The following is a 17,710-nucleotide window of genomic DNA, read 5'->3' as shown; positions in this document are numbered from 1 at the left end:
TTTCATCAAACAGGGGAGTTAGGCCCTCTGTTTGAGGCTTATCTGGTTAGCCCTGCAGGATCATATGCAATAACATGCATGCATCGTTACACTTAATTCTTGATATGTTTATTTCAATGTATAACTCAGTACTAAAATTGCTGCTAATGTTATAAGAACCATTGCACAGAGATTCGATCAGTTTCAGTGCCAAAGAGTTACTTCAATTCGTAGATTGTTAAATATTCTATTTTGGCAAAGAAGTTGTTTTTATGTATAAAATTTCTATCAGCTACATATCCGAACAATTAGGAACTAAACTGATGGATTACTAGGCCAACGATTTGGTTTTGAATTATTAACTGGAAGAATTTCTGATCAACTTTCAGTAGATGAACGTGACATTCTTTATTGGAAAAAATATTTGATCAATGAATAAAAGAGATGTGTAGTTGTCTCACAACTAGGATTGTCATTTTTAAGACAATCAACCCTTATTCTCTAGATGTAGCAGCCGGTGATTGACACAGCAGATGTTTTAGATTTAAAACAATATATTGAATATGACTACCTGTTTAAGCTCTATCGAAAAATAACTTTTAACAAGGAATTTCATAAAATGTTTGCTATGTTTCATTAAGATTATTAATCATGCGAAGATAAGCATCATGTTAGTTCAACGTATACTTCGTGAACTTGAAGTCAATATATCAGGCATGACTGGTTTGTTTAACTTTACTTTTGGCTCTATTTCATATCTACATCATATTCTCATATAGCATTATTTTACATTTTGACAGGAATAAAGCTGTTTAGTTATCTGTAAAGAAAATGAACGAAATTCGATGATGAATAACCTGGAATTTTCGAAGACAGTATTTGTACATATGTCTCTTTTGGATAACATTTTATCTTTCTACTTCTTCAAAGTGCAATTCACTACAAGATCACAGTAGAACGTTTTCTTCCAATCTTCATATGTTTTTAAATCTGGCCTTCAAGAAGTAATCGACTGCTTCATTTAGATGATCCTGTTTTCATACTGGCGAACAAACCTTTTCTGGATTTCTTATACTTTTACAGTCAAATATTTAACTGTGTTCATTTCATTTATAAATGTATATACGATTAAAAAAATCCCCTTCGTCTTTCTACGACAAGTAGTTTCGAATGATTTCACTACAACCGAACCCGAGCCTATATATGGATGAGATTCAACTTTGAATTTGGTGTATAATCATTATGACTGACCACAAAACAATCATGAGTGACCTTAATTGATGCTGAATTTATATAGATAGGAGATAATATTTCAACTGCGTTAACAGCGTTCACTTCAACGTGACGAAAAATTAGAGAATAAAACAAGAAGTACCATGTAGATCTCATCAATCTCACTAATTCTTAAACTAATTTAGTCTCAAAATACTATATCCAATTTTTTTTAAGATATTGAGTCACAAATCCAGTTCCATTCCACTTTGTAGCCCACTAATTCAGCATCTATGTTCCTATTCATTGGAATTACAACTGGCTATACGTGACGATTGTCTGATATAGACCGATAAGTATGCAGGAAACTGTTATATCCACGTCACTTATTACTTATAATTGAAAATAGGAAAAACAAAAAACCACTGCAATTCCCACGACGCGAAATAAGAACAACAAGACTGGTACAAGTCAGGATTTATTAAATCTGAAACACGACGATAACCCTGGTCGAAAATACATTCATTATAATATTGATTGTACACTCATTTTCATTATTAATTAGAATAAAATCACACATATGAAAAAAGACCAAGAGTTATAACAAATCACATGCTGCATATCCTGCTGATCATAATTTACCTTTATTTAATACGAGAATATTGTATCTTGAATAAACAGCACACTCAAATAGATTAATCTTTTAACAAATAAAATATCATACTGGAAAATGAATATTACACTGAATAATCATAATATTGGATTAAAAAGGCGGAAATAATGTTGACCGAGAATCATAAGCAAGAATTTGATTTCATCTTTGTTTCCCCTCACGCCAAAAACATGGTTGCTTTGTGATTTCAAATCAACTTGATAGTGGTTATGTTTTGCAACAATATTTTCATTTCTATGGATAATGAACATTCTCGTAACAGTAGTTTAGTAGGAGATTATTGGAAAATCTTAACCAGGTTACAAGCATACCCACCCATAAAGAATCAAAAACTTTAATTTACACCTAAAGTTTCCAATTGCTTACCATTTGGTCACGTATATTCCCTTCATTAAATATTGACCTCATATTTCAAAATGTTGTCCGTCTTCATCAGTACTTTTATATGTAACAAACATATTTGTGTAACAGTAAACTGCTATCACTTACTTTAAGCTAATCTCTTAGATTTCTCACAATCGATGAGATACTCCTGATTCCTTTTCATAGCACAATCTCCACAGCTAAGCTTTCCATTTCAACGATACATACTAGACAGTTTAAGATCAGAAAGAGCTAATTGAACTGTATTAGTAATCAGTTCGCTGGAAAACGTTACTATTGGCCCTTTGTTCCAATGAAGTTACCATAAGGCACCATCGTAATCAAGAGGTAATAACTTGATCAGAGAAACATTTAATTACAGTTTCTACTTTATTGTTTGAAATACTTGAGTAGCTGAAGAAATGTCGTCTAAACATTGGCTAATTTCACATCAATCGTTAAGTCAGTTTTTGACATTGTGGTTTAAGTATTCTTAAATAATTCTGCCCCATATATTAACAATCAGCGCTTAAAATTTATTCCAAAAACAGTCTTGAAGTAAGATGCGTTCTTTGAACTGGTATTAACGTGTAATCAGATTAAGGCAACCTCAAATCTGATAATGTACGAAGTTTTGAAAGCGAAGTAGTCAGCTGATTGCCTGCGCTAAAATTCGAGAATAATTTGGCATTTACAATTTGAAGTAGTATTTTAGGGATTATTCGGTTATATATATTACGTAATTTGAAAAAAACATTAAAAAACACTGCCGAGGAATCCGATGAAAGGATAAAATGATTGTCTAAAGGTTAGACTTTCGCTAGATACTGAAGATCGTAAGTTAGAGTTAGGAGGGCGGGATAGTGGATGAGCAATACTGAAGGATCCTATACTAGGGCGAAACGGCCGTTTAGTGCTTTCAGATTTTCAGTGGTGGTCGTAATAAAAAATTTAAATGCTAATATAATAGGACAAGTAGTATGAAAGTATAACTTGCAAGACTGATATACGAAGAACTATTGATTTATTGCTTTTATTGTATGATCAGTAAACGACCATATTGTTACATTTTTATATTCCATCATTTCTAAGCCCCCACTTGAATTATAAGTTGTCACAAGTCTTATGGTTCCAGATTTATGATCAACTAAATATTTTACTTTTTCTATGATTTCGTATCACTTATGACTAAGCTATGTACGGATTGCAATTTTCTGTGTTCATGTGTGGTCATATACTTCGGGTTTATCAAGATCAAATCGATTATAATAGAGAGGTGTTTCACTTCTCATCTTCGCATTTGGCTTAGGTTTCGGTTTACAAAGAGCTCGAGGACTAACAAGCATCAAGGTTTTGGTTGTTGTTCTTTTTAATCATAATTAACCACTTGACAAAAAGTGACTGAATATTGGCTCAACCATTACTTGTTGATACAACAGAACTCGTGGATGATGCTCGCAAATAAGTGCAGTGAAAGGTGCTTGAAATATTCAGGAGGTTGTTGTATCATAAACGCATTTGAAATCCTTGGCCTGCATCTTATGAATTGCAGTGACATATTCATGCGGATGACTGTGGTCCATTTTTAAACTTTTATTGTGCTTTAGTTATTAATGATTCATATTTTAAATGACCAGAGGTGGTATTTATCAACAGTCCTAGAGAACACTTCAATCAAAGATCGATGAGAAAGATATTTAGTCTTCAAAGATACTTAATGTTTTAGTAACGGATAATGAAATGTGATGTATGTATGAAATAATGATACATTTATACTTGATTGGCCGCCTGATATTGAATTTAAAATACAGTACGTTCGTTTGTTCTCGCACAGTTCTATCCGTCTTAAATTACGCTATTTCGGAGATTTCTACTTTGTATAATAATTCAAATACTTTTAAGTATCACAGGAACCTGTTTCATAGAAAAAAATTTAACAGATTGATTATCTATTATCTGTTATCTATTTACAGCCCCATGACAGCCTAAGTCAACGGCTTAGCAGAAAATTTCGTCCGAACTTTGGAGAGTGCTACTAAATCAGTGAACCCAAGTAATCTGGAAGAGATAGAAAAATACGTTGATAATTTCTTGCTCCAATATCGTACTGAAGAGCATTCAAGAACTCATGACAGTCCAGTCAAGCTCGTTAAGTCTGGTTTACTTCGAACCCATTTGGTAGACAAAGCGTCATCAGAAGTTTAGTTTTACCAAAGAAATGACTATCGACCATCTATAGAGATGATATTATGGAGAATTGGTAGTCGAATGGTAAAGGTTCTTCATTTAGATGACCATTCAGTTCACGTAAGTCAAATTGACTAATTGAAGACTAATGAAGTGGGTCGCTACAATTTCTGTTCTGATAATAATAATATATTCCCGCCGAAGCTGGTACACGCCATTTTTACAGATATGGTATACAAATTACAATATTAGTTTACTTACAGTATGCTTCCCAAGTAGGGTCATTATATATGAAATCAATAAAAGTAAATAACAGTACATTCGTGCAGATGTCTTGCAGCGTTGGTGATTAGGTTTATGCTTTAGTATTAACTCACCGGCGGCCTGCTTAGGCATCTGGGCTACCTATTCCTGCCATCTAGATATTTCAAAAACCCATTAAGTGTTTTTTTGTTTTTAATACATCATTACGGCTATTGATCCAATAACATATTCAGGTGCGTTTCTGAAAAGTGTACAACCTTTCGTTATACAAGTTGCAAAAGGCTCAATCAGAGATATCGTGGCTGCTGACAATATGCAGCGAAAAGAATGTACATTATTTTAGGTGTCGATTGATTAGACTAATAACTTCTAACTGGTAACCACTCAGTATTTATTGTCAGAATCGACCAAGAAGTAACAAACGGAGACTTGTTGAAATACTTTGTGCTCAGAATTCTATATTGTACCAAAAATATGATACTAAATAAAGCTACTACTAATAATAATACACTGAGCACAATCTTTAAAATATTTTTCCAAAATGGCATCGTACTAATGTTTATACTAATACCCGGTTTTCACTCTGTATACTGTTACATAAACTACATGTATTTATCCGAGTTTATTATTATTATTATTGTTACTATTATTATTTTTTCTAAATTATTCGTTTATCTCAAAAGTCTATGTCCATCACACTATTATTATTATTATTATTATTATCATGGTTGGACCCCTTCACTATGTGTTCATTTCTTTTCTCTCTCTCCCTCTCTTTTTTTCCTTCTAAATAAATATTATTCTTAAGATTACGAAGTTTTGGATTAAGACAATAACTTGTGTTACGCTGAATTCAACTTTTCAGACTCGTTTTATCTTCACTATGCATATACACCTCATACATATTGATTATCTTTTGCACTTAATTGAGACTTTCATAGCATCACCCCAAACTATGACTGCACAAACACTTATTCTAACGTCATATCTTACCGCAAGAATAAGTTATTTACTTATTAATTTATTTTGTTTTATTTCATTTTTATTACTCATTTTGCGATACATACATAGTTGATTATTTTTGTTCTGCGTTAAGATACTTACGTAATCCGCGTCTTCTTTATTTCTATTTCCTTAGTTTCTTCCTTTCCTTCTTTAAAATCAATTCAAAATTCTTGCCAATTACACAGAATCTGATTTATTATCAATATTTTATTTTCCTTTTCTTTCCTTGCTCAAACATGGCAAATGTAATGCTAACATTATTGAAACTTGTGTATTATTGCATTTTTGAAGAAACCCGAAATGGTTTCTTCACAACACTTAAGTACCCACAAGATGTTTGTGAATAATAATAATAATAATAATAATAATAATAATCCACGTTACACACCAGATCCAAGCTCAGCATAATTATGTTAGAATTCTAGTCATGCAAAGTATTGATGAGGTACAACTTCTTAGGTTTATAGTTGTTGTGAAGTAGATTTGTAGAGCGCTTGGTGTGAACTATGACTTTAAGAAAACACATAAGTCTGCTTCACGCGTCAGAGGCTCCATAGCTGTGCCCTTAGAGCAAGATTATGAAAAAGGAGAAATAAAGAAACAGCAAAGCACTAGGATTTGAACGCTAAACAACGCTTAACATTTTGTTGTGGTACAGACAGAGGTATGACAAATTAGATTAAATTCATACTAGCTCTTGTTGCTAGAATGAAATGTGATCAGAGGCTCCAGATGAGAGAGTGCAGTAATAAAGAACAGCGAGTTATGATATTAACCAAGATGGAGTAGGTTCAAATGAAGGAAGGGAAGTCAATGATGGAATAAAGAAAGCTGTTTATTAGACCGGAAAATGCATATGGCGTGTAAAGTGTTAAGAAAACGAATAACCATATCTTTTATTGTCCGATATTTTCCTAGTTTTTTTTCATCTGATGCCAGCCACACAGTCCTAGTGTAGAAGTCCGATTTAGCATTTTATAGGTTGTCTTAGCAGAATAGCTAATCCGGCATAAAATTGGAAACATGAGTCCGAACGGTGAAAATAGGAGGACAACCTCAATATCACAGATTGATTGACTCATCTTCAGTCATAAAGAACCTGATACAAACAAAGTGTTCTGCTCTACAAACATGGGTGTAATAAAGTCATCGCTCTTACCATCAATGCTTGCTGGTTAGTAACTCCACTCTCCCTCCTTTTGTGATGTTAGGCTCATTTAAGCTTATTTTCAGATAAATATTATACCTCACTCGATGCTCTATGTTTCACATACTTCTGGAAAACACCATCTCTGTAAGTACCATTTTACAAGCTTATCAGGCAGTTACAAATTATGGACTGTGGGTAATGCATCGATGCAACGCTTGAAATGATTATAATATAAAATACAGGTAGCTAATCAAAGTATAGGGATTAGGAAAGGTATAGTGCAGGATAGTCGTTTACCGAATTAGCGAAAAAGCATAGGAATATGTTGGTTATATGTTAGGCAATGAGTGGTGAGATAAAATTAATGGTAAGTCAACATAGTGTACGGGAGAGCAGTTAGCCGATAAATAATAGACAAGAAGGAACTCAAATTATCTTTATGCGTATGTTAATTCGTGCTATTCTAACCGGTTGATGAGTTACGGGCTCCATGGATGTAAGACCACTGGTAGTAGGCGGTCGATTGTGCGGTTCTCTCGACAACTTTTTAAGGCAGAAGTGAGCGTCCATTAGCGATCGACTTTAGTTGAGCAGCATCGATAGGTCCAATTAGTTACCTGTCTACTTCAAGTAAAAAAATTATGGAGGGAGAAATGTCTAATACAACTGCAAAGTGGGAAAGTAAGGCAAACTGTACTTAGAGTTTAATTTGGTCCATACTTGCAGAGAACCTACAGTGTTTGAGTGGAACACAGGTGTGTTTGATAGTGTTAGATCTGTGCAAGCGATTGTTTGATGAAGAAGTCTTACAAACGTATGCAGTTAATCTGCCATGCGTATTTCATATAAAAGACTGTTCCATATTAATGAGGAAGAAGTTTTCCCGAATTTTAGATCTGTATTTCTCAACTTTGACCGTAGATAGTTTATCTCGGAGGTTGTATTCATGTGAGCCTTGGGTAATAACTATGTTACATGTGGAATAGGCAAGGTTTTTTGGGGAGTTTGAAGTAGAGGATCAAATTGGACATAGTCCTTCTTTTCCAAAGGGGTTCCAGTTCTAAGATATTTATTTAACTAATCCGATTTCTGTAGATAATTCTGAAATTCAATAGACAATCACAATTTCAAGCATAGCGATTTCGCAGTTGCTAATGCCTCTATAGATAATTCCAGACTTCAGATAGGTAGGGAAACTAAAAGTCAGATCGCAGAACAAACTAGACCTAAGAGAATTGCTTATTAACCGAGACTGCATTGTAGATATATAGACAGACAATGAAAGTAGGGCAGATGCGATGAATAACCAATATATTTACTTTACCGTTAAGTAGATTATGTCGTGTTTAAACCTATGATAACAGTAATAAAATATGTAGCAGTAAATAAATCTCCCATATCAATAGCTCCATGAGTCCTAGACATTTATTGCTGACCACATTAGTTTTACTGGACTCACCTAGCTGACGGCGCTTGGTTATGCATCCGCGCCAGATCACGAATGAATACGCCGCGCTTCACTCCTCCTACAACCGCTGGTCAGCTTGGATCAGTCACTTCTCAACATATCGATATTCTATCTAATATATTTTCGAGCCTCTTCGCTTCTGACTTCTGATTTCACTGGGTTGGCACGTTTCGATTACGAAAGATGATACTGGTTAAGGTGTCAAAATCCGAATGTAGCCACTTCATTTAGATAAATAACCAAATAGCACAACTGCTCATACCTTAGAGTCTCTTAAAAAATAGTAACCATTGTACGCTTGGATTAGGTTCGAAATGTGGTCCTTTTTGGTACAAAGGCGAAGACCCAGGAACTCTGCCAGCTGTTGTGACACCGGTGGTGTCACAAAACGATCAGAAACAAATGTATTTCAACAATTCATTAACCCGAAATGAAACCTGAAAGCCATCCTATGAATAATGCAAACGATTGCCAAAAATGGCGTAAAATAGAAGTACATGTGACAGATGCTGATGTTTTGGAATTTTAGAATATAGTGTTCTGTATTTTTCCGTAAGCCACTATTCAAGACTTTACGCAAATCCCCTCAAGAAAGTAAAAATGACTATTACCTATGGAATACAGACAATGCTTGACTGACAAAGAGCGGCGTTAATGTTAACACCTTTTAAATCTGTCTTGACATAGGTTGAGAAGTGACTCAATTGGGATATAAAGCTGGCTAAGAAGTAATTCTGGATTATTTGTTCTTGCACAGTAATCAATTTGAAAAACCAACTACACGTCGTGGCTTCTGGGCCATTGGTTGGCTGGTACATGTAAAAAACTATGTACACATCCAGAAGAAGAATAAGATCAGACTAACAGAAGTCTTCAGCTGTTTGTCTTCGAAGCACAAACCTCATCACAGACAGATTTGCCATTATAATAGGTCACATTCCGTGAGGTTGTAAATGGCGTCAAAACACGATTGACTACGACCACCACTACAGGAAAACTACGTGCCAGGTATCGACTTGGATCTCTCGGTAAGGCAAAAAACAAGAAGGCTGTTAGTGGTTGCAGTAAGATATGTTTGTTGGTGATCTCGTGGTATCGAAAGAATAATGAGATGGTGCCAAAGTTTACAGGCGAGACTGCCGAGTGTAAGTTAGTTCGTGCAAGGTCTTAGACGACGAAAGGGAAAGTGTTTTGGTACAATCAAACAAACAAGTACAGTAAAAAGATCACTGGTACTATTGGTCGTAATAATAATTGTTTCCATTACACCGATCGCGTTCTCGTCATAAAAAGTAGGCCACTACAGGAGCCCCCCGCTAGAAAGGGTTTACACTTTCGATACGTAGCGGTTTCGTTCGTGCGACTGATCGGCAAACGTGCGATTGTAGGACGAAGGCGTTGGCAGGACAGGAAGCGATCGTTAACCCTCGAGTTTCCACCAAGGGTCTTTTACGTAGAACGGTACCAGGAGAAACGTGCTGTATTTGTTGCTTGAGTTAGCTTGCTACATCAGAGTGCTTTCTATCCAGAATCTGAATATTGTGTTCGTAAGCGTCCGGACCAGAAAACGCTGCAGACGTAGGACGGAACCACACTGAGCCAAGAAACCATTAGCGATAATAATAACCAAGTTCGGGATCGAATGTATGCCATACATATTCAGGGCCAGAAAACACCGACTGAGCACATTGATATGAGCGTGAGTGACCAGGCCAGCTTTCGCCAAGGTTGACTAAAGTCGACGGTACCAGCGGGGCGATGGTTGGAGGCGTAGGCTCAGGATAAAGAAAAAAATCGAAGGAAAAAAATAAAAGTGTAGCATGCATGTAGTATAAAGATAGAGTTTCATACCGTATCCGTTGTTGGTTGAGGGGCTGGTCGCGAAAGCGTACAGGTAGACGTACTTGGCGATCAGAATGTGGGACGGTAGTCTCGTTCGTACTTCGTGAGACTGCAATCCCATCCGAAGTCAAGGATGGTGTGTCTGCTGATCTAAACGTGAGACTGAAATCTCATCCGTAGATGGTGCAGGTGAGACGTGCTGTTGACTCGGACATGAGAATGAGGTCTCTGATGCATCTAGCATGTGGTCCGAAGTAAGTGTAGAGATCCCGCTAGAAGGTTTGATCAGTCTAGCATTGAGTCTCGGCTTATCTAGGCTCATCTAGGAAACTGTCATCGACGTGTGCTGGCTTGAGATGAAAAATGCTGACTATCTCAACGCGGCCATGTCGATCGGCCTTGAAGGTCTATTCTTACCAGGAAATCACGTGAAAAAATCTTCTGTAAGGTTGTTGCAAAGGTTTGCCTACCGAATCATGAATTCACCGTTCGACGAAGCCTACGTGAGTCGACTAGTAATTCATAGTGCTGTAGGAAATCGATACTGAGTATGGCTGTGGGAACATCGGCAATGATGAACGTTTACAGATACTGTCGTCGACCGCTCAGGTTGACCGTAAGCTGTTGTGTACCATAGGAAGGAATGACTGAGCCATTTGCAGCTCGTAGTCGAAGCAGTGTAGCTTGAGACTTACTGTTACCAGTAGGTATGACAGATACTTGGACACCTGTATCCACTAGGTACCTAGCGTTAGTGAGATAATCATGCACGTAAAATAAACGGTCAACTCGAGGTGAACTGCCGTCGAGTACGGCAGCATTTACTCGCCGGCTTGTGAGTTTCCCGCCTTGTATCAGCAGAGGGGTTGACAACGGCGGTACCGGACTCGAAGGCACGATGGAACCAGCACAACCTAGAAATCGCTTTCGAAGCCGCTTTTATGCGTGGCTCGGAAGATGCCCGCTTAGGGCGGGTTGTTACGGCTTTACGAGAGCGTGACCTGTTTCGGTGGACGTAGGGTTCTGGTATACTGGATAGGCCCCGAAAATTGAATACAGTTATCCCTATCACCATGAGCCGTAGGTTGACTAGCATCGAGATCGATGTTCGAAAGTGATGTCGAGACGACTCTATAGTTGTTTCGGGTACTACTGCTTACCAATATCTTATCTGCTATAAGGGACACCTGGTTACGTGGGGTGTCCTCGATCAGAGCCGTAATCGTTGGTTGCATATGTGCTGGTAGAGATTTGAGCCACAATTTCATAACGATTTCGGAATCGGCTGTCGTATTTCATGCAAGAGATTGCAGGCAGTTACAGTCAAACAAACAAGTACAGTACATTACACCGATCGCGTTCTCGTCATAAAAATAGGTCACTAGCAGTGTATAATTTGGCGATTTTATCAAATTTTGCGTCACATCGGCCCGTTTATGCTGGTTCGGGTACTGGATGTCGTCTTTAACAAAATTTTATCGGCTTTTTCTCGTGATTTTGACGCCCCTTTGTATATTACATTATTTACCATGAATATATAATTTATTTTCGTGAATAAGGAATATCTAGGCTCGCAATTATATATATATGCACGTTTATAAACGTGCATTTATAGATATAGTGATATATCTTTATAGGGATAAACGTGAATGTCCCTATATATAAGGAAAAATATAACCAGTATATATATATTGGCAGACATATTTTTACTTTGTTTGACAAATCACGTTTTTCGTCCACAGACCTTATTACGATTTCAATATTAACGTCTTTTCGGATTTAACATCAGTATTTTAGATCTTTGTAATAGTATAGGTAGATAGTGAAAATATGGGGTAACATCCAATCCATATTAGTTTCTAGCTGTCTTGATGTCAGGACAGGTGCACGATTTTTCCCTTGGTTTTGACATTTCCAGCTTTGGATAACATGAAATAAGTAAATATCTGGTGTTAACAAAGTGTTTAATAAAGGTTTAGTAAAGTTTTAATAAGGTGTCTACATCTTCAACTGACTCACCCAAGAGAAGACTGGACACTCAGAAGCATACTAAAAAAGGAATAAGATAAGCCGTAGGCCTTCTGTCCTTGCTTTTAATTATTTATTTAAACACACCTAAATATTGGTACAAAGGGGCACCGGATATATATGTGCCACACAAATCTCATTCAGTTTGCGTGAGGGCTGTGATACTGCCCAGGTGCCCAAACAGAAGCAAGTGGTTTTCTTAGGTGGCCACACCCGGAGCCGTTGACCTAAAGGTCAGTCAGTCAGTTACAACGTAGACCTAAAGGTCTGATCCACAAGGCGATGGAGCGTCGTAAAGAGATTCAGTCCCTTGGTAGCCGGTGACCAACGATTGATTCACACGCCGTTTGTTCCCTCAGTGTGAAGTCATACTGCTGGTTGTACATGGGTGTGACAGCAGTAAGGTGTTCTCTTCAGGCAACCAGCATCTGCAGCTATGCTGTATTCTCACAACAGAAGGCCGACTCTGAAGATATCACACCTCACCTTACCCCATATATTCCCGTCCGTGGCAGTAAGACCTTTTAAAGTACGGTCCTAACATATCAAAAACTTCCTACAAAATTGTCACATGTGACTGGCCTTAAGCAGCTGTCTATATGGCTTTGTGGTCACACCCCCAAGTTTTTGAGACCATCCCCAACCCAGGCCTCTCAAGAAATATCCGTCCACGGTGTGGGCGACCCAATAGTAATAACCACCTTTCTAATTCTAACGACACTCTAGATCACTTTGTTCACAACTAAATACCTCAATCACCCCCTAATATTTCTCCTGTCCCCACGACTAACCCTTGTCATATGTCTTTATGGCCATATGCCGCCAATGCTAATGACTTCAGTTCACGCAATGTTATTTCTGGTCTTCTAAAACCACTCCCTAAACTAAATGATGAAGCTTTTAATGTTCGGACCTTGTATGTGATAAGAAAACAGGTTTCTTTAGCTAGGACTGTAGAATCTCGCACTGTCGATTTATTTATTCTCCGAAATACACATACAGGATCCAAATACGATCATTCATTTGACCTCACCTAGTCAACATAAAAAACGCAAAAAAAACGCAATTTACTCTTCCTGTATTTGGAATTCTTACTGCCATTTCCCATGGCCTTGCTGGTGTAGCATTAAACTCAAAAGCAAAACAGACTTTCCTGAACTGTATTCTATGAGACAGTCACTTGTGCACTGACCGACTGAACAGTACCATAAATAAATAAATACATAAGCCGTTGCGTGTTTATCTTGTTTACCACTGATTACAGTTCAGACAAAGTAAAACAATTTTGTTGAAAGCTTTCCATCCTCCAAAAAGCTAAACATCAAACTGTAGTAATATTGGCGGGTGACTTTAATGTAAGCAGTTTAAATCAAAGTGAAAGGCACTTAGGTGGATCTTACAATGCCTCAGCCCAGAGAACAGATAATAACGACCAGTTGCTGCTACTATGCTTAGATAACGGTTTATTTATAGCAAGCACCAACTTCAGGGATAAAGAAAGACATCGTTGACATGGATACCCCCGCAATCTACCCAACGACGAGTGCAAACTGATTATATTGCCGTCAGCCTTCGTTGGGGAGGCTCGATGGATGACTTACACTCATTCTGGAGCTTTTGCTTAGACTAATTGTGCTTTAACACAAGCACGTGTTTGTCTGCATCTTCTTGGAGTGAGAATAGCCACTTCAAGAAGACCCCTTGGAGTTCAGCTTAATGGTGAGAAAGTCAAGAATATTCTTCACAAAGCACCCAATCTGTTTGTCAACCATAAAGTGATATCCACCCCGAGATTTATTGGAATGATATTCTAACATTTGTGAAGATGCCACAGATCTACCAGTGGCTTAAACCCGGGGTTTAGGAATTATCAATGGATTTCAGTAGCATCTCCTAAATCGGAGACTCACCACGTCAGATTCCGAACATCTACAACCTCAATAAGTAGCGGATGAAGCTCAAACGTAGACTAACAAAGAGCCGACGCAATGGTCATTAACAGTGGTGCGTAGAAAAAGCAAAAGAGATGGAAAAAGCAGCGGCAATAGGTAACAGTAGACAACTCTCCAAATTTACCAAGTAAATAGGTATCGAAGATCCGGTTGTTAGTGAGATGGTCTCGGGGAAAATGGGACTATTATTCATTCTCACTCTAGGAGATTGGACTGGTCGGCAGAACATTTTAGGGAACACTTCGACTTACTTTCAGTTACCCACTTTTTCCAATCAACCTGAATGGCGAATTAATGTAAGTCATCCAACTCTTAAAGCTGAGATTATGCATAGGGTCTTAGTAATAATCCCATATCGACTGATAAAGTAGTAAATCTTCAACTGAGGTGATTGGGACATGTAATACATGTGGCTATCTACCGACTATCCCAACGCGCGGTGTCCGATGTCAGAGAAGGTTGGAAGAAAGTTAAAGGTGACAACATAACTCAGTAGTCAAGTAAAGGTTAGTGTACCTCTTTGGGTCTTATTTTGTGAAGGTTGGAGACTCCTTTACCACAAAAACAAAAGGAGATATAGTTAGGTTTAAATTTGGGACTCAATAGATAAAAGTAAGCTACTCACACCATATCTACTTTATTATTATTATGTTTCTGTTTAGTCTTGATACTATTTTTAGTAACGAATGATTTTCTGTTTTTGTAGGATAATTACATTTTATGGACTTCAGCAATTTCATAATTGTCTTTATTCGTGCTGCTGCATAGATTCATGGGTCGTAATACGACTATTTCATTTTATTGTAACCCTGCTTAGCGATTTGTACAATTCTTCCCGCTAATTTCACCAAGTGTGTAATGACGATTGTCAGTTTTGTATCATACTTTTTGGGAGTATGGGCTTCTGTCTATTTGGTTGACATAGCTCTGCGTACACATTCATACACGAGAAATTGGTACACTGAGTTTATTTCTCAGATGGGGATTTCATTCAATCTTCTACAAGCACGCTTATTTACACAACGTTTGAACAAAAGTTTCCACTATATATGCCGCTTCAATTGTATGCCTTGGAATCTTTGGTTTTCTTGTGGTGTGATATTTGCTGCCATATCAATGGTAGTAAGCATTTGTCTGCTTACCCTGTTAGCTTACAACACGTTGATGCGCAAACCTATTGAAACTCAGGTTCTAATTCCTGTGGTAAGCACTGATAAGAGTTTGATTTCATATTTTCTAATGTTCAGGCAATCTTTGTTATAAAGTGAATATTGCTTAATTATTGTTTGTTCATAATGAATTGGTACTTAGTTTCTTCTGTGAGTTCTGGAGTTATGACTTTCACAGTAAACTAAATTTTCTGTCTACACTTTTTCACGTAAAATAGGTGGTAGCTTTATTGTTATGAGTACTAACAAAGAAAGACTACTGTGACTTTTCCACTATTGCTTTGACGTATGAAGGGCAAGGACCTAAAATAGGTATAAGAAAATTCACTCGTTTTCATCTTTACTTGACCCAGTCACGATGATGTGTTTTTCTCACTTGATCAAACAGTAGGGTTGGTATAAAGCGTAATAAGATAAAAGTGACTAATAAATTCAACTTTCAGCTTTTCTGATCAGCAATTTCCCACCGTAAACCATGTAACATACTGAAATTTCTTTTTGCAAGTTGTCTTCGCGATTATTCCAGTCTGTAATCATAGAATTCGGTGAACATAGCCCAATGTAGATCTCAATTATACGGTTAAACTCATGCTTTATTTCCCTCTAAATTTTAAGTTATCATTTCATACTTTTATCCTTCAATCTCATTCACTCCTTTCAAGTACATTTGTCGTATTCAGTTTTCTACTGCAGTTGGTAGTTTTTATTTTTCTTCCTCTGCTTCTCATCTTGTTAATTTCTTTCACTGCTTTTGACAAAAATGTATCAACTTAAACTGATGCATATTTATGCCCAGGTCTTACATCGTATATGACTGAAAATCTGACAAAAAATGCGTGGAATTAAATCGGTATTTTCTCCAATATGTTTCATATTACCTAAGTCTAATAAGCAAGATTTAAGCGAGCGAACGACATAGGAAACTGATTTCCTCCGGTTGTTTATGACATCTAATCATACTTCTATGTTAATATCATGTACTTGGACACTATTATATTAGATGGAAAAACCTATTTGGCTAGTAGCCTTGTCTTTGATATCAATTCACTCAATGGTCTCAGTCCATAATCCAGTCTTGTAACCTACTGTCACTCGGCTATATCTTATCGTTACTATCATCAGTTATTTATTTATTTGTTTAAACATATAAATATTGGTACAAGGAAGCACCAGATACATATGCGCTGCACAAATCTCATTCAGTTTGCGTTAGGGCCGTGATGCTGCCCAGGTGCCCAAACTGAAGCAGGTACTTTCATCATATCAATTCTTAAATGTCCATCATCGTAGATCGTAAAGTTCTACTCCATGTCACATTTGGATTAGGGTATTGTTAATACCACTACGTCTTAGATACAAACTCAGTGAAACTTAGATAATTTTAAGAAGGAAGGCTGGGACGAATTGTTGGGAAGAATCTAAAGCTTATTTACTTGTTTGAGCATAAATATTGGTACAAATGGACACTGAACACATATGCACCACATAGGTCACTTGATTTGTGCGCCGGTTGTGATACTGCCCGGGTGCTCAAACCGAAGTGGGTAGTTTCCTTAGGGGGCCACACCCGGGGTCTTCGACCTAAAGGTCTGATCCACAAAGCTGTAGGGTAACGTAAAGAGATTCAGTCCCATGGTAGCCGGTGACCAACGGTGGGTTCCTACGCCATTTGTTCCCTCAGGATACTGGAGCCCGTGTGCACCATTGGCTCGAGATCAGGGTTTTTCAAATCCCCTACGTGGATCCTCCGTATCCACCAACCCGGTTAAAGCTCCGGACATTCTCTTTTCGTCCTTTCACTTTCATAAACAACACCCCCGCCACGAGAAGGCAGTGAGTAGGACTCCCCTAACAGTGGTTGTATGCGCGTGGCCATGTAAAAGCATTTGGAGAGGGAGAGCTGACTCTCCCCACTCTCGGTCGTACCAGGGCATTTGGGGGCTTCCTTTGAATCTTTATCTATATAGCTTTAGGTAAAAGACAGAAGACAATATTATTACTGTCACTTGTTTTGGTTTTAAGCTGTATACGAAATACCAAGCTATCCAGATTCGCGGTTTTTATTACCCCTATCTATGTTGTAGGGATACACCAGGTTATCTCAGTCAAATTTATCTGTTCACCTTATCTACTCGCATCATAGACTGACCATCATATCAACCTCCACACATTGTATTTTTATGATAGTGCTTGGATTACTAGGTTGATGCATGCTGCTGTCTCAAGGAAGTTCCTTCCAATATTTGAATTGAACTGACTTATTTTAAGCAGAGATGGATAGTTGCTAGCAGTGGAATCCAGGACGCGCGTTTCGTCCTATTTGGGACTCGTCAGCTGGATGTACCTGCATCTCAGGGTTGATGTTCACTCTGGGACTCGAACCCAGTACCCTCGCTTCAAACGCCATCGCGTTATCCA

At 37.6% G+C, this 17,710-nt stretch overlaps 1 protein-coding gene across 1 annotated transcript in view; it reads left to right on the top strand.

Moving 5' to 3' along the window:
- Positions 1–11,562: 11,562 nt before the first annotated feature.
- The window catches only part of Smp_054310 (S2P peptidase (M50 family)), a 22,368-nt gene continuing 16,220 nt past the window's right edge, over positions 11,563–17,710 (top strand). Inside the window, exons 1-2 of the mRNA XM_018789738.1 lie at positions 11,563–11,591; positions 14,830–15,326. Of these exons, the coding sequence (XP_018655151.1) occupies positions 14,982–15,326 (345 nt within the window). The 5' untranslated portion in view covers positions 11,563–11,591; positions 14,830–14,981. The remainder of the gene's footprint in view (positions 11,592–14,829; positions 15,327–17,710) is intronic.

The sequence above is a fragment of the Schistosoma mansoni genome, chromosome W (genome assembly GCF_000237925.1).
Source record: "Schistosoma mansoni strain Puerto Rico chromosome W, complete genome".
NCBI classification, from domain to species: Eukaryota; Metazoa; Platyhelminthes; class Trematoda; order Strigeidida; family Schistosomatidae; genus Schistosoma; species Schistosoma mansoni.
The sequence above is the reverse complement of the archived record's forward strand: the minus strand, read 5'-3'. Positions and strand labels throughout refer to the sequence as shown.